General features: G+C 41.5%; 1 protein-coding gene across 1 annotated transcript in view; it reads left to right on the top strand.

Moving 5' to 3' along the window:
- The window catches only part of LOC131223524 (putative tRNA pseudouridine synthase), a 62555-nt gene extending 38762 nt beyond the window's left edge, over positions 1 to 23793 (top strand). Inside the window, exons 6-7 of the mRNA XM_058218963.1 lie at positions 18536 to 18964; positions 23270 to 23793. Of these exons, the coding sequence (XP_058074946.1) occupies positions 18536 to 18964; positions 23270 to 23671 (831 nt within the window). The 3' untranslated portion in view covers positions 23672 to 23793. The remainder of the gene's footprint in view (positions 1 to 18535; positions 18965 to 23269) is intronic.
- The last annotated feature ends 606 nt before the right edge of the window (positions 23794 to 24399 follow it).

Genomic DNA, 24399 nt, shown 5'->3' on the forward strand with positions numbered 1-24399 from the left:
AGAGAGTCCGTCAGGAGCTAACAGTGAGTATTTGATTTTGGACGGATATTTGTTTAGGAGTGACCGCTTGTGCATACCACGCACCTCCCTTCGCGATTTTCTTGTCTGGGAGTTACATTCAGGGGGGGTTGCAGGTCATTTCGGTCGTGACAAGACCATTGCCCTAGTGGAGGATAGATTTCATTGGCCAAGCCTCAAGCGGGACGTGGCCAAAATTATAGGGCAATGTCGTACTTGTCAACTGGCAAAGCAAAGGAAACAGAATACAGGATTATATACACCTTTGCCAGTCCCATTCATCCCTTGGCAGGACATCAGTATGGACTTCATGCTTGGACTTCCCAAGACTATTCGAAAGCATGACTCCATATTCGTTGTCGTGGACCGTTTCTCTAAAATGGCCCACTTCATTCCTTGTTCTAAGACCTCCGACGCCTCTCATGTTGCCAAGCTATTCTTTAGTGAGGTTGTCAAACTGCATGGGTTACCAAAAACCATAGTGTCTAACCTTGATGTGAGATTCATGAGTTACTTTTGGAAGACACTATGGCACATGATGAATACTAGGCTCCAGTTTTCTTCTGCCTACCACCCTCAGACCGATGGCCAGACTGAGGTGGTTAATAGGAGCCTAGGGAGTTTACTTCGATGTTTAGTGGGGGAGCATACCAGGACATGGGACGCCGTACTACCCATAGCCGAGTTTGCATACAATAGTTCTGTCAATAGGTCCACAGGTCTAAGTCCTTTTGAAGTCGTTACTGGTTATAAGTCTAGGAAGCCTATTGATCTTATCCCCATGTCTGTCCCATAGGCCATCAAAGTCTGCAGTCTTTTGCGCATCACATACATTCATTGCATCAAGAAATCAGGCGAAAGATTACTACTAGTAATGAACATTACAAATTTTCTGCAGACCTGCATAGACGTTTCAAAGAGTTCAATATTGGGGACTCTGTGATGGTTTGCATCAGGCCCGAGCGGTACCCTCCAAGGGCCGTTCGTAAGTTACACGCGTGTAGCATTGGACCCTTCAAAATTATAAAGCGAAACGGTCTCAATGCGTATGAGGTAGATCTTCCACCTTCCGTGGGAATTAGTTCCACATTAAATGTGGAGGATCTAGTTGCTTTTTAGGGACCCACTGATACTTTGTCCGGCCCTTCGCCCACCCATCCTGATGTCCCAACCTTACCCTTTGATCCATGGCCTCTTCCCGACCTTTCATCCCAGCCTCTGCCTCCCATACCTAGCCTTCACACACCCAGAGAGGAAATAGAGGATATCTTGGACCATGAGATAATTTCCACGTCGGATGGCGGGTTTCAGAAATACCTAGTTAAATGGAAGTCACGCCCAACTTCGGACAGCGCGTGGCTCACTGAGGAGGAGCTTCAGAGACTTGATCCAGACATCCTAGAGCGGTTCAGGAGTTTTATTTCGCCAGTGGCGAAATCTTCGCAACCAGGGAGAGTTGATGAGGACATCGTGCACACGCACGCCCGCACACCACCACCCCTACGCACGTACGTACGCAGAAGGAGGACCCCACCATCGATCTGGCTCGATGACGACGTCCAGGGAGGGCCTCCTAGCTAGAAGACAAGTTTTGGTTCAGAAAAGTGGCCCGATAGTCAAGAAAAGCCCACCATGGGATCTCATGATCGTGGCCCACTCGTCGGATTGGTTTTATATTTTAGGTTTTGCTTATTGTTATTATTTAGAACATCGTGAACGCTTTAGATTTCCTTGTTTGGTTTTTATTTTAGTTTACTTCATCGCCAAGTAATAGGTGTCGCACATGGTGCGAGTTTTTGGGTATAGGGTTATCCCTATAAATAGGCACCCCTTGTAGTTCTTTTCATTCATTGAAGTTAATAAAAAATTTCCTGCTTTATTTTTCTGCTCTCTTCGTGAGTTGTGGAAGAATTCAAAAGTGGGTACGAAGCCCTTCCTTTTCGAAGGGCTAACTACCGTGGTGCGAAGCCATATCGATCCCAATTCACCCCCATCTTCCATCATTTTTTTTTTCCATCTTCCCCCACCATCCGTACTTCGAATTTGTCCTTTTGTTGCATCAGATTTCTTCATTATAGCAGGTTTCCAGATTTCGGCCCGCAGGTAAGCTGAAACTTCGGCGGAGCACCACGCACAAACCGTACATCGGATCGAGCTGATATTTGGGGGTTTTGGAGTCCATCCCTGGCCGACCAGGACCAAGGTGGCTTTTTTCTGAATAGTGGGCCCCACACACGTGCGGTCGGGATCACACGCACGTCCGTCTGGGCTATTGTTGCTGTCCACATGTGGGATCATCTTTTGGCTCAGGTTTTTATCCTCTTTTATCTTCTCATAGCCGTTTTTCATGAATCCTAACCGTATATTACATGATCCCTAATTGATTTGCCCTTTTTTATCACCTTCGGGTTCCTTGAATTGAAATTAGGGAATCCCTTGGATTAGGGACTGATTTTTATGCATGAGTAGTTGATTTTATTTCCCTTTGACATCGTTTGGCTTATAATTTTATTGGTCCAGTCCTAGCTTATGTCGGCTTGGACCCGCATAGATTCTCCTTTAATCGAATGTTTGGGTTTTCATGTGGGATGTAGAATTTGTGTGATTGTTTCTGAATTGGTGTGATCTAAGCCTGAAATCTTGCATATCATATTTAATTTTAAATGTCCTGCATCAAATTTGGTATAAAAAAAAAAAATTACCCTGAAAATCCTCCTTGTGGGCTTCCATTTTTGGAACTTAGCGCAAGCTAGGAATCAAAATCGGGGTACCACGGAAGTTGTCAGCACCGGATTTTGTTTGCGGCGAGTGAGCGTTGGAAATCGGATTTGGGGCGTGACACGTTGTGCTTGTACCACTTGGTAAGGGGTGTCACACCAAGTTTTAGCCGTATCCAAAACTCAAATGGGCCCCACCAAGTGCTTTTAGATGTTTTAGCATGTTTTCACATAATTTTAAATGGTATGACCACCTGAGTTCTGTGTATAGCTGATTTTTGAGAAATCCCATAACCTAGAGGGGCGCACCAAATGCACGGTGAGGATATCTGACACACATCATGGTGGGGCCCACACAACTCAACCTCATCGGAAGCTCCCATGAGGTCAACCTTATAGAGAGTGTTTGTGTGTGTGTGTTTGTATTGGAATATTAAGTTAGTATGGCCATTTTTGTAAATATGATATTAATGGACTTATTTGCAAATGTTGTATAAAGTGGGCTGTTAATGTAGGGGCATTTTCACACTGGGCTCGAGTGGGGTAGCCTGTGGGATGCGGAGACATACTCGGGGTGGGTGACTCGTGTGAAGCAGAACCCATGTGAAGTGGGGCCTGAGGAGGGTCTGGCAGAGGTCCTAACCCATGGGATGTGGGGCCTGGACTATGAGATAAATGGATTGATTCGCCACCCTCTATCAGTTTGAGATTTTAAAGCAAGTGGTTAATTGTCCTGCATCAAAGTGGTATCAGAGTGGAGGTCTCGTATTCGAGACTCCTCACCAGTGGTAATTAATGCAGGGGCATTTTCACATCGGGCTCGAGTGGGGTAGCCTGTGGGATGCGTGGACACACTCGAGGTGGGTGACTCGTGTGAAGTGGAACCCATGTGAAGTGGGGCCTATGAGGAGGGTTCGGTCGAGGTCCTAACCCATGGGATGTGGGACCTGGGCTATGAGATAAAGGGATTGATTCGCCACTCTCTATCAGTTCGAGATTTTAAAGCAAGTGGTTAATTGTCCTGCGTCAGCTGTTATGATGTAATAGAGGAGAAAATCGTACATATATATTGAATGAGATAATAGAGAAATCCCATGTTCTCTCTCTTTCTCCAAACCCTCTCTGTCATGTTCCTCCCCTTTGGTTATTTCAATCTTCATGGTATCAGAGACTTGATTGATCCAACTTGTGCAAGACCAATATACATCAGATCCTCCTCGTTAAGATATCAAATCTAGGTAAAAATGGGAAGTTCTACACAGAAATCGAGGTAGTCACGTGCTGACGTCATTGTCCGTACGGCTGATGTAAGCAATCTACCATTTGTATGGATCAATTTTCTCCAAAATCTCTACTACCTAGGTGCTGAATCATGTAAGAGGATTTATGACTATTTTTCTGAATTTTTTTTGAAGAAGATTATTATTATTATTATTATTATTATTATTATTATTATTATTTTATAATATGGATTTTATAGTATTTTCCAGAAAAATGCCCAATCGGACCATATTTTATCTTTCTCTCAAATATGTGATTTTTGATACACCAAACCAATTGCATATGGGCTGTTTTTGACTACCTTACATAAAGGTGTCAGTTTCGTAGATATTCGAACAACGTTGATGCATTTTTGGCCAAAGCGAGTGACCGGCTGCATCATTTTTGGGTTTGGAGGTCCAGCGCATACACCGAATGCACAATGCAGATTCCTACGTTTTGTGTTGATTGATCTCCATTTATTGCTATTCTCTGTATTCATTCTCCTTTTTTCTCCTTTTTCGTTCGTATTTATGGATTCCAAGTCTCTCAGACATGGCCTCGATGGACCACTTTCAATTATTTCTACGAAATTTAATGGAAGTAACTTTCTTTTTTGGTCTCGGGTTGTTTGGATGTATATTGTTGGCAAGGAAAATCTTGGGTATCTTACTAGCACGACAAAATGGCATTCATCCTCAGCAGACACATGGGATTCCTCCATTGCCATTATTATGGGCTGGTCACTCAATTCAATGGAACCTAGTATTGCTTCTGGATATTTCTTTTATGAGACTGCTGCTGATTTATGGAAATCACTCAATGACACTTATGGAACAATCTCCAATAAGCCTCGCGTCTTCCAACTGAATACAGAGTTGTATTCTCTCACACAAGAGAACCTTTCTATTACTGAGTATTTTGGGGCCTTGAAGAGTTGCTGGGAAGAATTGAATCATTTGCAGCACCTCAGTGAACTCCTCGACACTCGCAGTGTTGAAATTGTGAAGAATTGGGAGGATGAAGCCAAGACACAAATTCCTAGCAGGATTGAATAATGAGTACGAGGCATATAGGACTTATGATGGGGACATCACGCGTACACGCGCACTCACGCCGCCCCCCCTACGCACGTACGGCAGAAGGAGGGCCCTACCGTCGATCTGGATCGATGACGACGTCCAGGGAGGGCTTCCTAGTTAGAAGACGGAGTTTTGGTTCAAGAGAGTGGACCCAATAGCCAAGAAAAGCCCATCATAGGATCTCTTGATCGTACCCACTAGTCGGATTGATTTTATATTTTAGATTTTGCTTATTTATGTTATTTAGAACATCGTGAACGCTTTAGATTTCTTTGATTGGTTTTTATTTTAGTTTACTTCATCGCCAAGTAGTAGATTGCGCACATGGCGCGAGTTTTGGGGTATAGGGTTTTCCCTATAAATAGGCACCCCTTGTAGTTCTTTTGATTCATTGAAGATTAATAAAAATTTCGCGTTTTCTTACTCTCTGAGTTGCGAAGCCTAATTGGGTGTGAAGCCCTCCCTTCATCGAAGGGTTAACTACCGTGGTGTGAAGCCACATCTATCCTGATTCGCCCCCATCCATCGCCATCTCTACTACCCATCTTCTATCATCCCTTCTTCTCATCTCACCCCATCATCTACACTTCGAATCAATCATCTATTGCAACAATTCTCCTCCCTGTAGCAGAATTTTAGAATCTGGCCCTACAGGAGGGTTGAAACTTCGGGGGAGCATCACGCACAAACTGTACATCGGATCGAGCTGAGATTTGAGGGTTTTGGAGTCCATCCTTGGTCGACTAGGGCCAAGGTGGCCTTTTTCTGAATAGTAGGCCCCACACACGTGCGGCCGAGATCACACGCATGTGCGTCTGGGCCATTGTTGTTGTCCATGCGTGCGGTACTTCTCTGGTTCGTCTCTCTCCTATCTTTCACTCCGCTTTCACCCCAAATCTCTAAACCTAATCCTAAATTACTCAAATCTCCAATTTTGTGCTCATTTTCTTATCCTAGGGTTCCTTGATTTGAAATTGGTGAATCCCTTGGATTAGGGACTGATTACTACGCATGTGTGGATGATTATTTCTTATCTTTAAGTATCATTTGGTTCATAATTTTTATTGATCCAGCCCTATCATGTGTAGGCCTGGACCCACATAGATTTACCTTAATTGAATGTTTGGACTTTCATGTGGGATATGGAATTTGTGTAATTGTTTCTGAACTAACGTGATCTTAAGCCTGAAATCTCGCATATCATATTTAATTTTCATGTCCTGCATCAAATTTGGTATCAAAGCCTAGGGTTATTGTAGGGGAATTCATTACATGTTTAGGGTTTGGTTGTTTATGTCCATTACGCATCAATTCTCATCGTATATGGCTGTTTAGAGGTCCATAAACCCTGAGATAAGCTACTGAAATTTTCTGTTATCCCTTTATTTGAATTATTTTAGAACTTAGTTTTCTATTTCTAGGTTTAGAAACTTTCCTTTTCTGTTTTTTTAGGAACTTTCTTAATCTGTTTTTAGAAACTAATTTCCTCTCCTTTTTCTTTTTTAGAAACTAGGTTGCTTTTCTTTAGAAACTTTCCTAATTTGTTTTTTTTTTTTTTTTAAAGAAACTTTCCTAACTTGTTTTAAAAACTTTCCTTTTTCGTTTTTAGAAATTAGGTTGTTTCTTAAAAAAAAAAATCTTATATTTTGACAATTATATTGCTGAATTTTGGTTGGCACCCTATACTAAACATGGAACAATTGAAAGAGTCACTAAACAAGCTGTCCTAGAAGTTGGAATTTCTGATTAAGCGCTTAGAAATGGACCAATGCTTTGAACAGCTTGATGTACGTATTACCCAACTAAAGACCATCGCCAGGACAAACCCCACCATTGGGGTAGATGTCCAATCTCAGGCGGGTGGCCTGGAGGATAGACCAATGAATGAAGTTGGTCAAGGAATCAATTATGGGTGTGCACCCACGCACCCACCCTATGAGAGACATCAAGACCACTATTTTGAGGGGTACAACATGTGCGGCCTTGTGGCTGGAGAGAGTGCACCAGAGGCTAGTGTAGAGTTACCCACTGAGGCCATTCTGGTAATGGATGAGTTACGTGATGTCTTTCCTAATGATCTACCGGATGAGTCTCCCCCTAAGATGGATATAGAGCATACAAAAACATGGGATACCGTAATACCTACAGTCTAGTTTACGTTGAATAGTTCTGTCGATAGGTCCACAGGTCTAAGTCCTCGTGAAGTCGTTACTGATTATAAACCTAGGAAACCTATTGATCTTGTCCCTATGCCACTGTCCCGTCGGCTGTCAAAGTTTGCAGAGCCTTTTGCGCATCACATTCATTCATGACATCAAGAAATCAGGCAGAAGATCATGATTAGTAATGAACATTGCACATTTTCTACAGACCAGCATAAACGTTTCAAAGGATTCAATATTGGGGACTTTGTGATGGTCCACATCAACCCGAGCGGTACCCTCCGAGGGCCGTTAGTAAGTAACACGCGCGTAGCGCTAGACCCTTCAAAATTATAAAACGAAACGGTCTCAATGTGTATGAGGTAAATCTTCCACATTTCATGGGAATTAGTTTCACATCCGATGTGGAGGATTTAGTTACTTTTCAGGGGACCACTGATACTTCGTCTGGCCCTTCGTCCACCCATCCTGATTCCCCCTATTTATCCCTTGAACCATGGCCCATTCCCGACCCATTTTTCCAGCCTCTACCTCTCACACCTACTCTTCCTGACCTTTCTTCCCAGCCTTTACCTCCAATGCCTACCCTTCCAGACCCATTTTCCCAGCCTCTACGTCCTATACCTACCCATCCAGACCCATTTTCCTAGCCTCTATCTCCCATACCTACCCTTCCCAACCCATTTTCCCAGCCTCTACATCCCATACCTACTCGTCTCGACTCATTTTCCCAGCCTCTACCTCCCATACCTACCCGTCCCGACCCATCTTCCTAGCCTCAACCTCCCATACCTATCCTTCCCGACTCATTTTTCTAGTCTCTACCTCCTATACCTAACCTTCACACACCCAAAAAGGAAATAGAGGATATCCTGGACCATCAGATAGTTTCAACGTCGGACGGTGGGTTTCAGAAGTACGTGGCTAAATGGAAGTCACGCCCAGCTTTAGACATGTAACGTCTCGGAAAAATCCGTGCAAAGACCCGAGTTTCACCTCAGGCAGAAATCACTTAGGACCAAATTCTTTAGCAATTAGGCGAGAATTAGCTAGTGCTAAACTAGAGTATCTGTGAAATTAACACTAATCACTTTAAATATGATTTGCAAGACCCAAAACGTGTAGAATCATTACCGCTACATTATCGTAAAACTTAGGATCAATCTCTAATCCCAGTTGCTCTCGGGAGCACACCGAAACTCCGTATCGGACTTGGACCGCGCGTCGAAAGTCCAATTACGACGAAACCATACGGTTATGACCGCCTTGCTGGACTTGACTACCACCTCAGAAATCAAGTCCTAATAGTATCTAGAAATGCACAACTTGAGCCCGGATCAAAGTGTGTGAGAAACGCGAATTCCTTTAGAAAGAGAACTGAAACTTAAGTGAATTGAGTCGTCTCACTTGCGGGCCAAATCTAAGGATTCAAACCGTCAGAATCTGACCCAATTACACCCTTGGATCAGGGAAAATTTCCAACCCATGTCAGTGCACTTGTGGCCCTGATCGAGTACCGGTGATTGTTGAATTGAAACTGGTCCGCCGCGGTTGATCTGTAAATTCGATCGGACCAAAAACTTAGCTTGACCTAGATCCAATGTCAGGGAGCTTAAGTCCGACTACATGCAGAAAATGGGCCTCTAGAAGTGCTCCGTTGAGCTGAAACAGATGAGTTTTGGCTATAACATAAGTATACCATGGCCCTAGGGCCATTGAGCTCACGTTTGAGCCTATATAAGGGCCTTAAACCCTCTCTCCCTTCACATACGAATTTGCAAACCCTAGAGAGAGAAGAGAGAGAAGAGAGAGAAAAGAGAAGGAGAGAGAGAGAGAGAGAGAGAGAGAGAGAGAGAGAGAGAGAGTGGGAGATTGTTCTCGGGACTCAATCTCGCCATTCCACGTGCTTAGCTACCACTACCGTATCGCTATTCTGGCAATTCTGATTTCGTTTTCGGGTAAGAAATCCTAACCCTAATCTGTTTTAGGGATTCAGATAGGGTATGTGATGAAATAGCTAACCTATTTCATACTATAGGTTGTCGTTGTGCCGTAGACGAGGGCGGAGTGTTCAAACTGAATCCGTTACGAGTTTACCGGCGAAAGGTACGGACTATAAACCTATAGGTTATGGTTTTCAAGGCTTTCAATGTCGGTTAATGATTTAAAACCGACTGGGTTGCTGTTTCACATGTTAGATACGCTGTTTTCCTCGCTTTACGGTTATATATGAACTATGTTGAATATAGGCTATTCCATGTGTAGGTTGAAATGACGGAATATGTCGGGAATTTGGTTTTGTGCTTGCTATGATTATTCACCGTGAACATGTGATTGTTGAATTCGTGACAACTCCTTATGAAAGGATTTGCCCTAATATAGCTTATACCTGAGTTGTACCGTATAGGTTGAAGTGTGTAGTCTAAGTGTTTGTGGAAATGATTGAATGAGTATGGAATTTGAATCCCTGCTTGCCATGATTATCTGTCGTGGATATATGCGTGTTGTATTCGTGACAACTCCTTAGTGAAAGGATTTGCCCTAATACATGTTGTGATCAACATACGTCATGTATGTTGATGTGTGTAGTCTAAGTGTTTGTGAAAATGTTTGGATGAGTAAATATTTAGTAAAGTGTATGTTATATAGGTGTTGAGGTAAGATTCTCAACTACCTTAGCTATGTGTATATATCCCTTCATGTAACTTAGATTAAATTTGTGTGATTTAGCATGAAATGCATTTGTGCAAATTATGTTTACCTTGTATTTTGTGAAATGTTCAATTGGTTACGTTACTTGAATTAATTGTTTAACTTTGATATGCCTACCACGTGTTATCCTGTTATATTTGCATGCGTTTGGGACTACTACGTAGTCCAGGCTATCGGTAACGGTTCCCGAACGAGTGGCTGAATTAGCTTCGCCACAACAGATGTGTTCGAGGAATCCGAGTCGTATGGAGTTTGTCGACAGTGGTTAGGCCACGCGGAGTGCTTACGCACTTCATGTCAATCATCTCGACGTACGCTTGTACCAGTCGAGCTCGTCAAGTAACTCGATTGACCCGATATATGTTCACCATGTATGGACGCTATTGCTTGAACCTAAGGTAACAAACTCACCAGTGGAAACCCCGTTAACCTTGGTACCTCGATCCGCTAAAACTCATGAGCCGGACATGGTGGTATGGGACACTGTGGTCGAGCTGTCGGCCTACGCTGGGGCGACGAGCCTCCCCGTAGTGACCAGTGAGCAACACCGCCTCGTGAGCCGAATACGGTGGTATGGGACACTGTATTCGAGCTGTCGGCCTACACTGATCAGGTGACGAGCCCTTTGTAGTGACCTCGAGCATACTCTGAGACTGCGTTGAGGCGACGAGCCTTTCCGTAGCAACTAGAGTATAAACTAGGCCTACACTGATCAGGTGACGAGCCCTTTGTAGCGACCTAGAACCGCAACATCGTATGAGACTAGCTAGGACTGACGACCCTAGAATGGATCATTGTTTGGGAAATGATACAAGGGAGGTACCTTAGCTTCCCAAAACTGCTGTATGAATAAATCTAATTAAGTATTGGCTAACATGAGCATGCACCGCATTGCATGTGCTTTGGCGAGGAAGAGCACTTTCGGGTGGTTGCCATGCGCGCCGTAAGATGAAGACGCTGAGGGAGTGCAGGCGAGGGCATGCATCATTATCGCATATCATTCTTGCATTAACAAGAGTATCTAGGACATGTTTGCTATACTGCTTTATCATTACTGCTTGATTGACTTGATAACATGTTAACCTTTGCTTTATAGTTCCTTTGAGTTGATCACTCACTCCCATGTTCTAGGACGGTGTTTTAAACACCAACCAGACTCTGTCTTAGCTGCAAGTGTTGGCGATGCCTATGAGGCGGACCCAGACTTCGAGGATGACGACGAGGCGTTCTCTTACATGCAGTTATCGGGCGGGTTCATGTGAGCCGTGTCCTGATTGCCGGGGCTACAGGGACACTGATTAGATGCCCTTGCACTGTTGTTCTGTATTTTGGGACACTTGTATATTCATTTTGATTACTTTGGGAGTATACATGTATATGGTTAACCCGGTGACATTTTCACACTCTGGAGATCTACAACAACTTATACATTATATTTATCAATCACAGTCTTCCGCTTGCGTAAATTTATTCGTCTCTGGAGTTTGATATGCTGTTTGGCTTAATCACATTCATCTTTAATGCACTAACACGGACAACATTAAATCATCATTATCTATGTTGCATAAGTGATGCCTTGGAACTCGAGAGTTGAGTCTATGCTCGACCCCCGATTTTCAGGGCATTACAAGACAGGATGTGTCTCACTGAGGAGGAGCTTCAAAGACTTGATCTTGATATCCTGGAGTGGTTCAGGAGTTTTATTTCGCCAGTGGCGAAATCTTTGCAGCCGGGGAGAATTGATGGAGACATCAAGCGCACACGGGCACTCATGCCGCCCCCCTACGCACGTACGTCAGAAGGAGGGCCCCACCGTCGATCTGGATCGATGACGACGTCCAGGGAGGGCTTCCTGGTTAGAAGACGGAGTTTTGGTTTAAGAGAGTGGGCCCGATAGCCAAGAAAAGCCCATCATGGGATCTCTTGATCGTGGCCCACTAGTCGGATTGATTTCATATTTTAAATTTTGCTTATTTATGTTATTTAGAACATCGTGAACGCTTTAGATTTCTTTGATTAGTTTTTATTTTAGTTTACTTCATCGCCAAATAGTAGGTTGTGCACATGGCGCGAGTTTTGGAGTATAGGGTTTTTCCTATAAATAGGCACCCCTTGTAGTTCTTTTGATTCATTGAAGATTAATAAAAATTCTGCGTTTTCTTACTCTCTGAGTTGTGAAGCCTAATTGGGTGCGAAACCCTTCCTTCATCGAAGGATTAACTACCATGGTGCGAAGCCACATTTATCCCGATTCGCCCCCATCCATCACCATCTCTATTACCCATCTTCTACCATCCCTTCTTCTCATATCACCCTATCATCTACACTTTGAATCAATCATCAATTGCGGCAATTCTCCTCCCCATAGCAGAATTTCAGAATCTGGCCATATAGGAGGGCTGAAATTTGGCGGAGCACCACGCACAAACTGTACATCGGATCGAGCTGAGATTTGGAGGTTTTGGAGTCCATCCCTGGCCGACTAGGGTCAATGTGGCATTTTTCTGAATAGTCAGCCCCACACACGTGCGGCCGAGATCACACGCATGTGCGTCTGGGCCATTGTTGTTGTCCATGCGTGCGGTACTTCTCTGGTCTGTCCCTCTCCTCTCTTTCACTCCACTTTCACCCAAAATCCCTAAATCTAACCCTAAATTACTCAAATCTCCAATTTTGTGCCCCTTTTCTTATCCTAGGGTTCCTTGATTTGAAATTGGTGAATCCCTTGGATTAGGGACTGATTACTACGCATGTGTGGATGATTATTTCTTATCTTCAAGTATCGTTTGGTTCATAATTTTTATTGATCCAACCCTATTATGTGTAGGCCTAGACCCGCATAGATTCACCTTAATTGAATGTTTGGACTTTCATGTGGGATATGGAATTTGTGTAATTGTTTCTGAACTAACGTGATCTTAAAACCTGAAATCTCGCATATCATATTTAATTTTCATGTCACGCATCAACTTAGCTTGTCGCCACAACTCCTTTTCCTACGCTCCAGATGACATATTCTATAGTCCATTTGGAGGAAGCCCGTCGGTGAGTTATGTCAGCTCCAACCTTGATACAATAAAGGACTGCCTTTATCTCTACTACCGTTCCACCTGGCGATAGGAGTGGTGGTTCAGATACTCGAGGCGGGTTCTCATCTAGAGGACGTGGTGGAGGTAGGGGGAGATTTTTCTGTACCTATTGCAATGATTCAGGATATTCCCGGGAACGATGTTTCAAGCTACATGGCCGCCCTATTGCCCACATCACAACTTCTGATAATATTGGACATACTTTGATATTTGTGGCATTCCTACTACTGACTCCTCTCATATGGAGTATGTTATTATGACTATGTAGATGTGATGGAGCTTCAACATCTCATATCCCTTCAGCCTCAATCAGTCATGCCTACATTTGTCTCATCATAGTCATATGCCTCTTCCTTTATTGCTATGACAGGTATTGCACTTCATGCCTCCCTGGGGCATCTGATCATATGATTGGTACTCACAATTGTCTTCTTCCTTCCACCACTTCTTGTAGTCGTTTAGTTCATCTTGTTGATAGGGCTTCTACTCTAGTTGAATTTGTTGGCTCAATTTTAGTTTCTCCTACCCTCACCTTATCTAATGTTTTGTACATTCCTAAGTTCAATGAAATTTGATATCTGTTAGTTGTCTTACTAGCGTATTAAATCGCAGTGTGACTTTCTTTCTATCTCATTGTGTTTATCAGGACTTGATTACGAAGAGGATTATTAGTGCGGGGTATGAGCGTGGTGGTCTCTACTTCTTACGATAGGGGAGTTTGCTGCTGCTAGTGCTTCTACTACATCTCGTTCATTTGTTTCTCAGTTATGCAGTTTAGAGTCCAATAAAGCATTTGCTTACATTTGGCATGCAAGACTGGGTCATGTGTTTGTTAGAACTTTACAATCTCTTGTTCCATTACCTCCAGGTAAGAGTACAGTTTGGTGCAAGTGGGTGTTCTCTATAAAGTATCGGGCTGATGGATCTATTGAGTGCTACAAAGCTCGTCTGGTGGCTAAAGGCCACACAACATTTTGTGGTTGATTACAATGAAACCTTCTCACCTGTGGCAAAGTTGAATTCGGTCTACTTGATTATTTCCTTGGCTACCAATCTTGATTGGCCTCTGTTCCAGCTGGATGTTAAAAATGCCTTCCTTCATGGCGATTTGGCGGAAGAAGTGTATATGGATCTGCCCTCTAGTTTTCAGCTTAAGGGGGAGTCTGAGAAGGTGTGTAAGTTGAAAAAGGCTCTTTATGGCCTTAAGCAATCTCTCAGAGCTTGGTTTGCTAGATTTAGTGCTGCCATTCTCTCCTTCGACTTCAGAAGATGTTAGGTAGATCATACTGTCTTCATTCATACTCGATAAGGAGGCATAACTATTATACTTGTCTATGTGGATGACATTATTGTGATTGTGGATGACTTGGAGTTTATTGATCAAGTTAAGCAAAAGTTGAGCAAAGAATTTGAGATCAAAGATCTAGGTCCATTGTGGTATTTTCTACTCGTTCATCCAAGGACATCTTCATATCCCAAAGAAAGTATACTCTTGATTTGTTGAGTGAGATTGGGAAATTAGGTGCTCGTCTAGCTTTATCTGTTATATGCATCTGAAGGTGAGAGTTTGACAGATCTGGTTATGTATCAGAAATTAGTTGGAAAACTGTTCTACTTGACGATTGCAAGACCGAACATTGCTCAAGCTATAAGTATTGTCAATCGATTCATGCACTCGCCAAAGGTGCCTCATTTGGATGCTGTACATCGCATATTGAGATACCTAAAGTCATGTCCAGGACATGGTATTATTCATATGAATCATGGACATGTTAATATTGCTGGCTATTCTGATGCTGACTGGGCAGGATGCTCAATGGACAGAAAGAAGTAGGTATTATTCATATGAATCATGGACATGTTAATATTGCTGGCTATTCTGATGCTAACTGGGCAGGATGCTCAATGGACAGAAAGACTACTTCTGGCTATTGCACATTCGTTGGTGGCAACTTGGTTACATGGAGAAGTAAAAATCAAGCAGTCATATCTCGATTCAGTGAAGCAGAGTATAGGGATATGGCTCATGGGGCTTGTGAACTCTTGTGGTTGAGATCCATTATGATGGAACTGGGTTTCCCTATCACCTCAAGTATTCCTTTTTATTGTGACAATCAGGTTGCCATCCATATTGTGTCTAACTCAGTCTTTCATCAGCGGACTGCACATTGAGGTTGATATACGTTTCATTCAAGAGAAGATATCCTCTGGATTACTAGCTACTCCATTTGTCAGATCTACAGAACAACTGGCATGCATGTTTACGAAGGCTATTAGCTCTCCCATGTTACAAGAAATCTTTGGCGAGTTTGGTGTGACGGAAATTCATACATGATACACCAACTTGAGGGGGAGTGTTGGAATATTAAGTTAGTAGGGTCATTTATGTAGATATGATATTAGTGGGCTTATTTGCAAATATTGTATAAAGTGGGCTGTTATGATGTAATAAAGTAAAAAACCCTACATATATATTGAATTAGATAATAGAGAGATCCCGCTTTCTCTCTCTCTTTCTCCAAACCCTCTCTCTCACATTTTTCTCCCATCTCTCTCATGTTCCTTTTCTTTGGTTCCTTCATTCTAAAAGCCTTTCCTTCTTCATCCTCTACAGAAGTTGTCCCTGACACTTCCACTTCATCCCTGGTCTCATTCAATTGAGACAACCATTTAACTGATTTCTTCATGCATGCAGAAACTGATTATCAACCAACTGCACATCTGGCCTCTAACGATGAGCACTCAGTGACAGATTATCCTCTGCCACGTCGGACTCCCACATGAGTCACGCGGAAACCATTGACCGAAAGCATCTCTTTAATCTTGATGACATACCTCCATCTCAATGGCAACGCTGTATTTTTGAGATGTATTCATAGTGTACTGCTGAGCTATATAACTCCAAATGCAACGGTTGCTCACACTATTCAAAAGTTTGTTGATCGTCTTACCAGACGTCTCAGAGACTGGTGGAACAGTCTAAGGAGAATATCAACAACTTCAAGTTCTCTAGATGCAATCAGTTGATGCTTTCATGGGCCTTTTTGGTGAATTCGTAGGATCTATGGATACTTACAAAGAAACGGCTTGAGCCAAGTTCCTCCAAGCCAAGTTGTGTTCCTTTAACAAAAAGGATCTGGAAAAACATTATAATGCCCAGTCTCGAAGATTTTATATCCTCAATGGCATTGATGATCCAAATCTTAAGCAGACATATTTGAATTCTCTCCCTGAACCTTTGGGAGATGAGACCTTAAAACTCCTCAACCTGAAGGGCCATAATCTCCAACAGATATCATTTAGTTTGATCCATCAGTTCAGTATCCAAGCGGTAGAGAAACTATGCAATCAACATAAGTTCATGAAACATATGGACCGCCTAGGAAAACGTCTCAGTTCAGTATGTGACTGACGTGATCTTTCGATCAAATGCAAAGATGACCGCACCTATGCATGCTTTACAAAAAAGAAGCATCATTTCAAGAAATTCAATAAACTGTTGGCTTGCCTTATTCCTTCCAATAAACGAAAACGATGGAAGTTCTTCAAGGAGAAACAATTTCAGCAAAATACGACTGACAGTGACTGATGCTTCCTTTGTGGCAAATGAGGACACTTCTCCCAAAATTATCCCCATAGTTCAAAAAACCGCAACATGGCCTTCTTACAGAAATCAACCGCTTTGGCAAAGGATACTGAGTTCTCGGATATTGCCCTCCAACAAGAATCATGTTCAGTCTCCAGCAGCAACGATGCACAATCTCTAGACGCCTCTAAATCTCTTCTGGCCATCCTTTCTGAAGCCTTTCCAATACTTCAACCAACCCCTCTTATTCCTGTCCATATCCTGCCTGAACCATACAGCCAACCCATCCCTGCTATTGCCCTTCTCGATATTGTTGTCTCTGCCTCTCTTCTCAACCCCAAACTCCTCCCTCCTGCTATGTGGAAACCTCATATCCAAGCTTTTCACCCTGACGATGGGAAAACATTCCACACCTCCCAAATCAGCCGCACTATTACCCTTAAACTCTTCCCTCACCTCAAAGTCCGCCATAAATTTCTAGCCTCCAAGCTTACCGGCAAAGACCTCATCATCGGGTTCGACATTCTCCATCAGCTCCACAATGTGTGATGGACTACCCACGGCCTCGTCCATAAATAAGTTATCTTACCATGGTCTTCCATCTCCAACCTTTACCATCTTCAGCCTTCCTTGGAAGAGATTAAACAGAAACTCATAACAGACTGTTGCTCAGACTCTCATGTTGCATTCAAGCATCCTCATCCCTTCTGGCATAATTCTTAGTTCTTCATACGATTACCTTTCAAAAGGAATGAAGACGCAAATCCTACAAAAGCATCTCATCCAAGAATGTCACCAGAGCACCTCCAACTGGCTCATGCAGAAATTGCTGAATTGTTGGCCCAAGGACTTATTGAATCCACTACCTCTCAGTGGGCTTGCCAAGCATTGTATGTTAACAAATGAGCAAAGCAAGCTCGAGGAAAATTGAGACTGCTTATCAACTACCAACCTCTCAATGCTTTCCTTGCTGATGACAAGTTTCCAATCCCTCATAGATCATCTTTGTTTCAGCAGCTTTCTAATGCTCCCATTTTTTTTTTTCAAAATTTGATCATACAGTAGGATTTTGGCAACTTGGTATCCATCCAGAAGATTGGCACAAGACTGCTTTCGCAATTCCTGATACACATTATCAACGGACAGTCCTTCCCTTTGGATGGATAATGCTCTCATGTGTGTGTATGTATGGATGTATAATGCACGCGCGTGTTTGCGCACGTGTGCATGCATGGATGGATCATGCAAGTGTATAAATATGTATGCGTCATTGTATGCATGTATGAATGCATGCATGGATCAATGGATGGATGGATGGAGATGTTGACTTTGAGCCACCTCGTAATTCCATTTGGGCAGGAGGGATGGCCATATAGGTATGTTTTTGAGTTCCTTTAGTTTTTAGGTGTCTTAGTTATCGTTTGGTACCTTCATTTGTATTATATAAACTCAATTTTGTTACTATTGCATTGATTTCTTCCAACAACACATGCTTTTAGGTCCCCATTAAATGGAAACTTATTATGTATCCATTTTTTATTTTTTATTTTTTAAATTATTCCTAAATATGCAAATATTTGTATTTTAACATCTCTTGAAGTTGAAAAATTCCATTGTTTTCCTCATGTTTTCCCAATGCTTCCCTTGATCAGCAATACATTTTCGGGTGTTGACAATAATTTCGGTGATTTTGATGCATATTTCCGTATCCCTAGCCAGTGATACATGTAATGATACCGATACTTTGAATACTGCATGCGTTGCACGTGCCACACCTCTAGTAAACTTTGATTACAGTATATACCTATGGCTGCTGATCAGGAATTTTCTCTTCTAGTATGGTTGAAATACTGGTTGATCTCTTATCCATTTGATTCCATATGTGTATTTTACAAATAACCCTTTTCAGGGAGAGCATCCTTTCCATAATTACACTATACGGGCCAAGTATCGGAAACAACCTGCTGTGAAAGGCCACATGCTCAGAAGGACAAGATCACCTAAGGAAGTACCTGCAGTGGAGCCCAGGGAAGACAATATACTAGAAACGTATGCGGATGATGAGGCTACACAAGATCTCAGCAAAGAAGATTCGGATACCAGTGATTATGATGAGAACCTTGGTAACAATCGAGGAAAGCATGCGGATGGGCCAAAAGATTTGGATCCCCTTTTAGTTGTCCGTGCAAGATGGCTAAATGAACCTGACGAAATGGACAGAATTGGTGCATCTCACTTCAGGAAGATATTCCGCTGTTCTTGTGGGAAACTACAGTGGTCACTGGAAATACCTTACATTGAACTCTCCATCTGTGGGGAGTCTTTCATGTTGCATCAGGTAAAGCACATGCATTCAATTTGCATCGCTCTCATTTAATTGAGGCACCAATACCCCTCTTTATGATAATGCTGCTTTTGCTTTCCCAGAAAAAAATTGCTTAAAAGTTTAGTTGCCATCGTTTTGTTCTTTCAAACTAATCCTTTTGTCATGAATCCTATTTCTCATTTGACTGTTAAACTTGTCACTGTGTGGAAGGTATAACATTTGAGAGTTGTTTGATTTGCTTCCAGAATTTATCCACAGTATACTGGGGTCTTTAGTTTGTACAAGCGGGCCCTGTGGTTGAGTGATCCAGTCAGTTGGTATATTGGCTTTGATTGGATGGAGCATACTCAAAATCTCCTCATAAAGACAATCTCAACCTTCAACTAGTGGCCTACAAATATAGATGTTTAAGAAGAGAACCATGGCAACAATTCCCAGTTACCTGTTAAGAGCCAAGATTGGTGATCAAGGTTCGAGCCCATAGCTCATTGGTAGACAAGGTGTGTTTCATCATATTGAGGTCTGGGGTTCAAAACCCAGTTTACCTAACCAAAATAAATAAATAATTCAGGGAGACTTTTGTGTTCTGCTCTATATATGGTTGGTTGCATCATTCCAGCTATCTGGATCAATAACTGTGGGACTCATACAAACTAAAAATGGAAAACTTGAGGATACTGTGCATCCTTGGGTGACGGATCATATGATTCCTCAACATTTAACCTACCTAACAAGGGCACTCTCATTCCGAAATGCCATTGTGACTTTGGATTCACATCTAGATGCTTGGGAGCCATTTGGCATCTCTACAATAAGTGCTTATTTGCTTATTTCTAAATATTAAAAAAATAAAAAAATAAAAAATCTATTTTCGAAAATAAATTGCTTGGTAATGATCTAATTTTAAATATTCTAACTTAGACATAAGAGGTTTTGCCTCATAATTCTTTAGGTATAGAAAGTTTACTTTTTTTTAAAGAGATTATTTTGCTAAAGCAGTTAGCCATTTTCTGGCTGTTTTTGAGACAAGTTTATCCCTGAACTTAAGAAATTTCCATATTTCCCTCCTCTCCTCTTTATGCTATCTCCCATCACATCAAAGGTGGGCCCACATGATGGATGGTGGACAATTGAAGGTGGGCCCACATGATGGACAGTTGACATTAAAGGTGGGCCCACATGATGGACGATTGACATTGAAGGTGGGCTCATATGATGGGCAATCCATATTGAAGGTGGGGCCCCACAAGATAGGTGGCCCCCATCAAGGTGTGCGCACATAATGGACAGTTCATATCAAAACTGGGCCCCACATGATGGATGGCCCACATCAAAGTGTAGCCCAACATGATGGACGGTCCACATCGAGTGGCCTCACTTGATAAGTGGTCCACATCCAAGGTCTCACATGATGGATATGACCCATATCCAAGGTGGATGATGGACACCAAAAGTGGGCCCCAAACGATGATAACCCACATCAAAGGTGGGCCCACATGATGTATGACCCACATCAAAGCTGGGCCCACATGATGGATGGTCCACATCAAAGGTGGGCCAGTTGATGTTGGACATCAAAGGTGGGCCCCAAATGATGGACGACCCAAATCGAAAGTGGGTCCCACCTTTGGTTGGCCAATCCTCTTGATTTGATGATTTTAGCTAACCAATCATTTTCTAGAAAAAACGAATAGTCCACATTGATTATAATGGAATTGTTGCAATTTTTAAAAATGACAGCAACTTTCCTTTAAAAAAAAAATATTATTTTGATGTTTTACTAAATGTGCTTATTTCAAATAAGAACTTTTCTCAGTTATGTAAATGTGATTTTACCAAATGAGCTTATTGTAAAACATGAGCTTAGTACAAAAAGTCCTAATTCTCTAGCTCTTATTAGATTAGATAACAATTGCCAAATGGACCCTTGATTAAATGTGTCAAAAGTAAAAAGTGTATGACATCCAAGTTGTTCATCAAGTGGTCACGTAGTGCCCCGACCCAAAAATCATGTTGGTCACTCATCAGATGGGCTAAATGTTTGATTCAATTTGAACTTTTGGCCTTTTCCTTGACCATTTATTGCTTTTGTATGCATGGCTCGAACCAGCCTTATTCCTAGGTTAAAGCTACAACATTGTGGCCTGTTTAATAAATGACCTGGATCTCATATAGGTTTGCCATTGTATAATTTTTGCCGACAAGTCTGGTTAACAGTGCAGGTGTTACTTGTGAGCCTGACATGCCAAGATGGGTTGTTCATAAAGGACCTTAAATTTTACTTATGTACTAGTTACATAGTTTTGCTACATTTCACTTTTAATTTTGATGAAATTTCCTTATTGTGCACTTTTGGAGTGTAAGTGATTGCATGGTGGTGTATGAGAACAAAATAAATTTTATGCTTTTACTTGAAAAACGAAATATTTTTTTCCTAGCCATTTTTCTTTAATTTGTTTGCTATTTAAATTTATTTTTACATTTAATCATTTTTTGTATTGTTTTAATTAAAAAATATAAGTATCATGTACGACTATAGAAGGTTAAACACTATGCTATACACTATTCACTATTTAAAATACTGGGGCTATAAAACCAAAGATGTATATGAAGGGCATTGATATTGACTCCCACCCTGATTTATAGTGTGGTTTCTTGGTTTATAGAGTTGTTGTATTTGTTGTTTTGACTTGTGAGATTGTATACTCTCTTTTTGTTGGTGACTAATTAGGAACTTGAGACGTGGTTTTTATTGTTTTGATCGTATTTGATACTTTTATTTAGACATTAACGAAGCTAATTGTCTTAGAAACTTATTGATGTGATTAGTATGGCTTACATATGAGTTAAACTTGTTTTGAACATGCTCTTACTTGAAAAATGAAATATTTTTTCCTAGGCATTTTTCTTTAATTTGTTTGCTATTTAAAATTAGTTTTACATTTAATCATTTTTTCTATTATTTTAATTAAAAAATATAAGTATCATGTAGCTTACGACATGACTATAGAAGGTTGAAAGCTATGCTATACGCTACACAGTATTTAAAATACTAGGGCTGCATACCCAAAGATGTATATGAAGGGCATTGATTTTGACTCTCAACTTGATTGGTGAAGATGGGGGGTGGGTTTATTTCTTTGTTTGTTGGGTTTTTTTTTTTTTTTTTTTTCATTTTTATCTGATTCCTATTGTTTTTGTTTGACATGCCACTGCTGTTATTAGTAAAACTATGAATGTCCTTAAAATTAAGCTTATATCGTATTTACATCAAATGCATTTCTGTTACTCTGGATGCATTTTCCTTAACAAAATCATAATAATAAATAATAAATAATAAATAATAAATAAAATCCTTGATCTCATGCTTTGGAACTACTATTCATGTAAATGGCATTTGATATTAAGTTCTGCCCTGACTGATTAATACATCCTTTATTTTTGCAGTTTGTTTGGAAAGTTACATGCCTGACATGCCAGTACGGCTGTTAATGAATAAAAGCCTTGGAATGTCACTTACAGACTATTTTCATAGTTTCAATACATTCTTGTTAATGTTGATGATTTTTTATGATGTTGGGACTACTATTTATATAGAAGGCAGTGAATTGACTGGCACCCTGACTGATTAATACAACTTTCTTTTTTCTACTTGCCGTAAGACAATATAACATTTTGTATTGTTCTCTTACCGTAAGTAGAAAAGGAAGCATGTATTTAAACATAGGAAGAGAATTCAAAAAATGTTAACATTGTGAAAACTTTCACTAGATATATAGGGTATTCATTGCTGTCGTGCTATGTTATGTAGATCCCCAGACCCATGACAACAGAACCATTTAGCTTGTGGTGAATGTGAATATTAAATCACAGATCTACCTATTTCATTCCATCTCTTGTTTTTAAGGAAGTATGCTCATTTCAAACAATAATGTCCAAACAGTGTTGGTGTATGGACTCACAGTAAGTGTCCAAATAGCTTGGCTGAGGGCCAGGTCTAACGACCTTTTTCCAACTATGGCCCAGTGTGAGGTTGTCTGGGTCGATTTGTCACTGGGGTGGGTCCAGGCATTCCAGGCATAAATTCAGGTCCCATTAGTAAGTTGGTGGACCCCAGGTCTATAATGCAGGCCAAATGAATAAAAAATTTGTGTTGTGTGTGCTCTACTTGACCCAGTATCAGCCCATTGCCAGCCCTACCTTCGGCTAATCACTTCAAGCTTTTGATATTCCATTTTCAGGCAGCCTTGTTCTACCACTACATTCTGCATGCTTCCTTATCTATGCCTTTTTAACTCGTTTGTTTACCACTTTCAGATCCGCAAAATGGTGGGAACTGCAGTGGCGGTGAAGCGGAAGCTGCTACCCCATGACATTGTAGAAATGTCCTTGTCCAAGTTCTCACGGATAGTTCTACCTCTTGCCCCTTCTGAAGTCCTCATCTTGAGGGGCAACCAGTTCTCGGTGAGGAACCGCCCAGGCAATATAATCCGGCCTGAAGTGCGGAGTCTGGTCGAATCCGAAGACATTCTCAGGGTAGTCAATGAGTTCTATTCTTCTGTGCTGTTGCCGCAAGTCTCAAAGTTTTTGGACCCATCAAAATCTCCATGGAAGGAATGGGTTGATAATTTGGATGCTAACACAAGCATTCCAGATGCAGAGTTGGAGGATGTTCGGAAGGCATGGAAACAATGGAAGGCAAAAAATATTGTGGTATGACTAGTGCTGACATAACGGACGATTCGGTGTGCTGGATCGAGTTGGAAGTGAGATGTGTCATTCTTTTATCTGTTTTTATTGCAGCTTGGCTGGTAAGGAATTTATTATTATTATTATTATTATTATTATTATTGGAAACTGAAGAATCTGTCTTGATCTTGAAATTTGGGAGAATTCTGAGACGTGGTCCATCCATGGTGGGCCTCTTTATCTGGAATATAATTGTACTGTGGGCCCCACTTGTACAGACTCAAGGTCTGATGGCACCACACAGATGCTTGGCCGAGGATCGTAAATATCTTCCATTACATTCAGGAAGAAGATATTGTTCTATCTTGGTCCACCACTTTTAACATGAGGGAATGGGAATGTGTGATGTCAAAAGGGCTTAGCTAATCCAACAACAGCCACTAACATATATGTTTGAGATTCAAAGAGTCCATTAGGTACGGCGCAATCTGCAAGCATATGGGCCTAAGAATTAGGCTAGTTGACTGATCAGATGGGCCTAAAAGAATTTTCCTGTGTCCATTTTGTTTTGTTCACTGGCACATGTGATGAGTGGACCAGTCCTTTTATCTGAAAGATGACATTTAAACGGCTAGGGCCATCATGATGGAGATGTGGGGTGGTTGACGTGCACATTGGATTATCAAGCCTCCATGTCTAAGCGAGATATCTTCAACAATATAAATGTTTAGAAGCAACATGGAGCAGCAGCCTAGTTG

This window comes from Magnolia sinica, chromosome 13, assembly GCF_029962835.1.
Source record: "Magnolia sinica isolate HGM2019 chromosome 13, MsV1, whole genome shotgun sequence".
Lineage (NCBI taxonomy): Eukaryota > Viridiplantae > Streptophyta > Magnoliopsida > Magnoliales > Magnoliaceae > Magnolia > Magnolia sinica.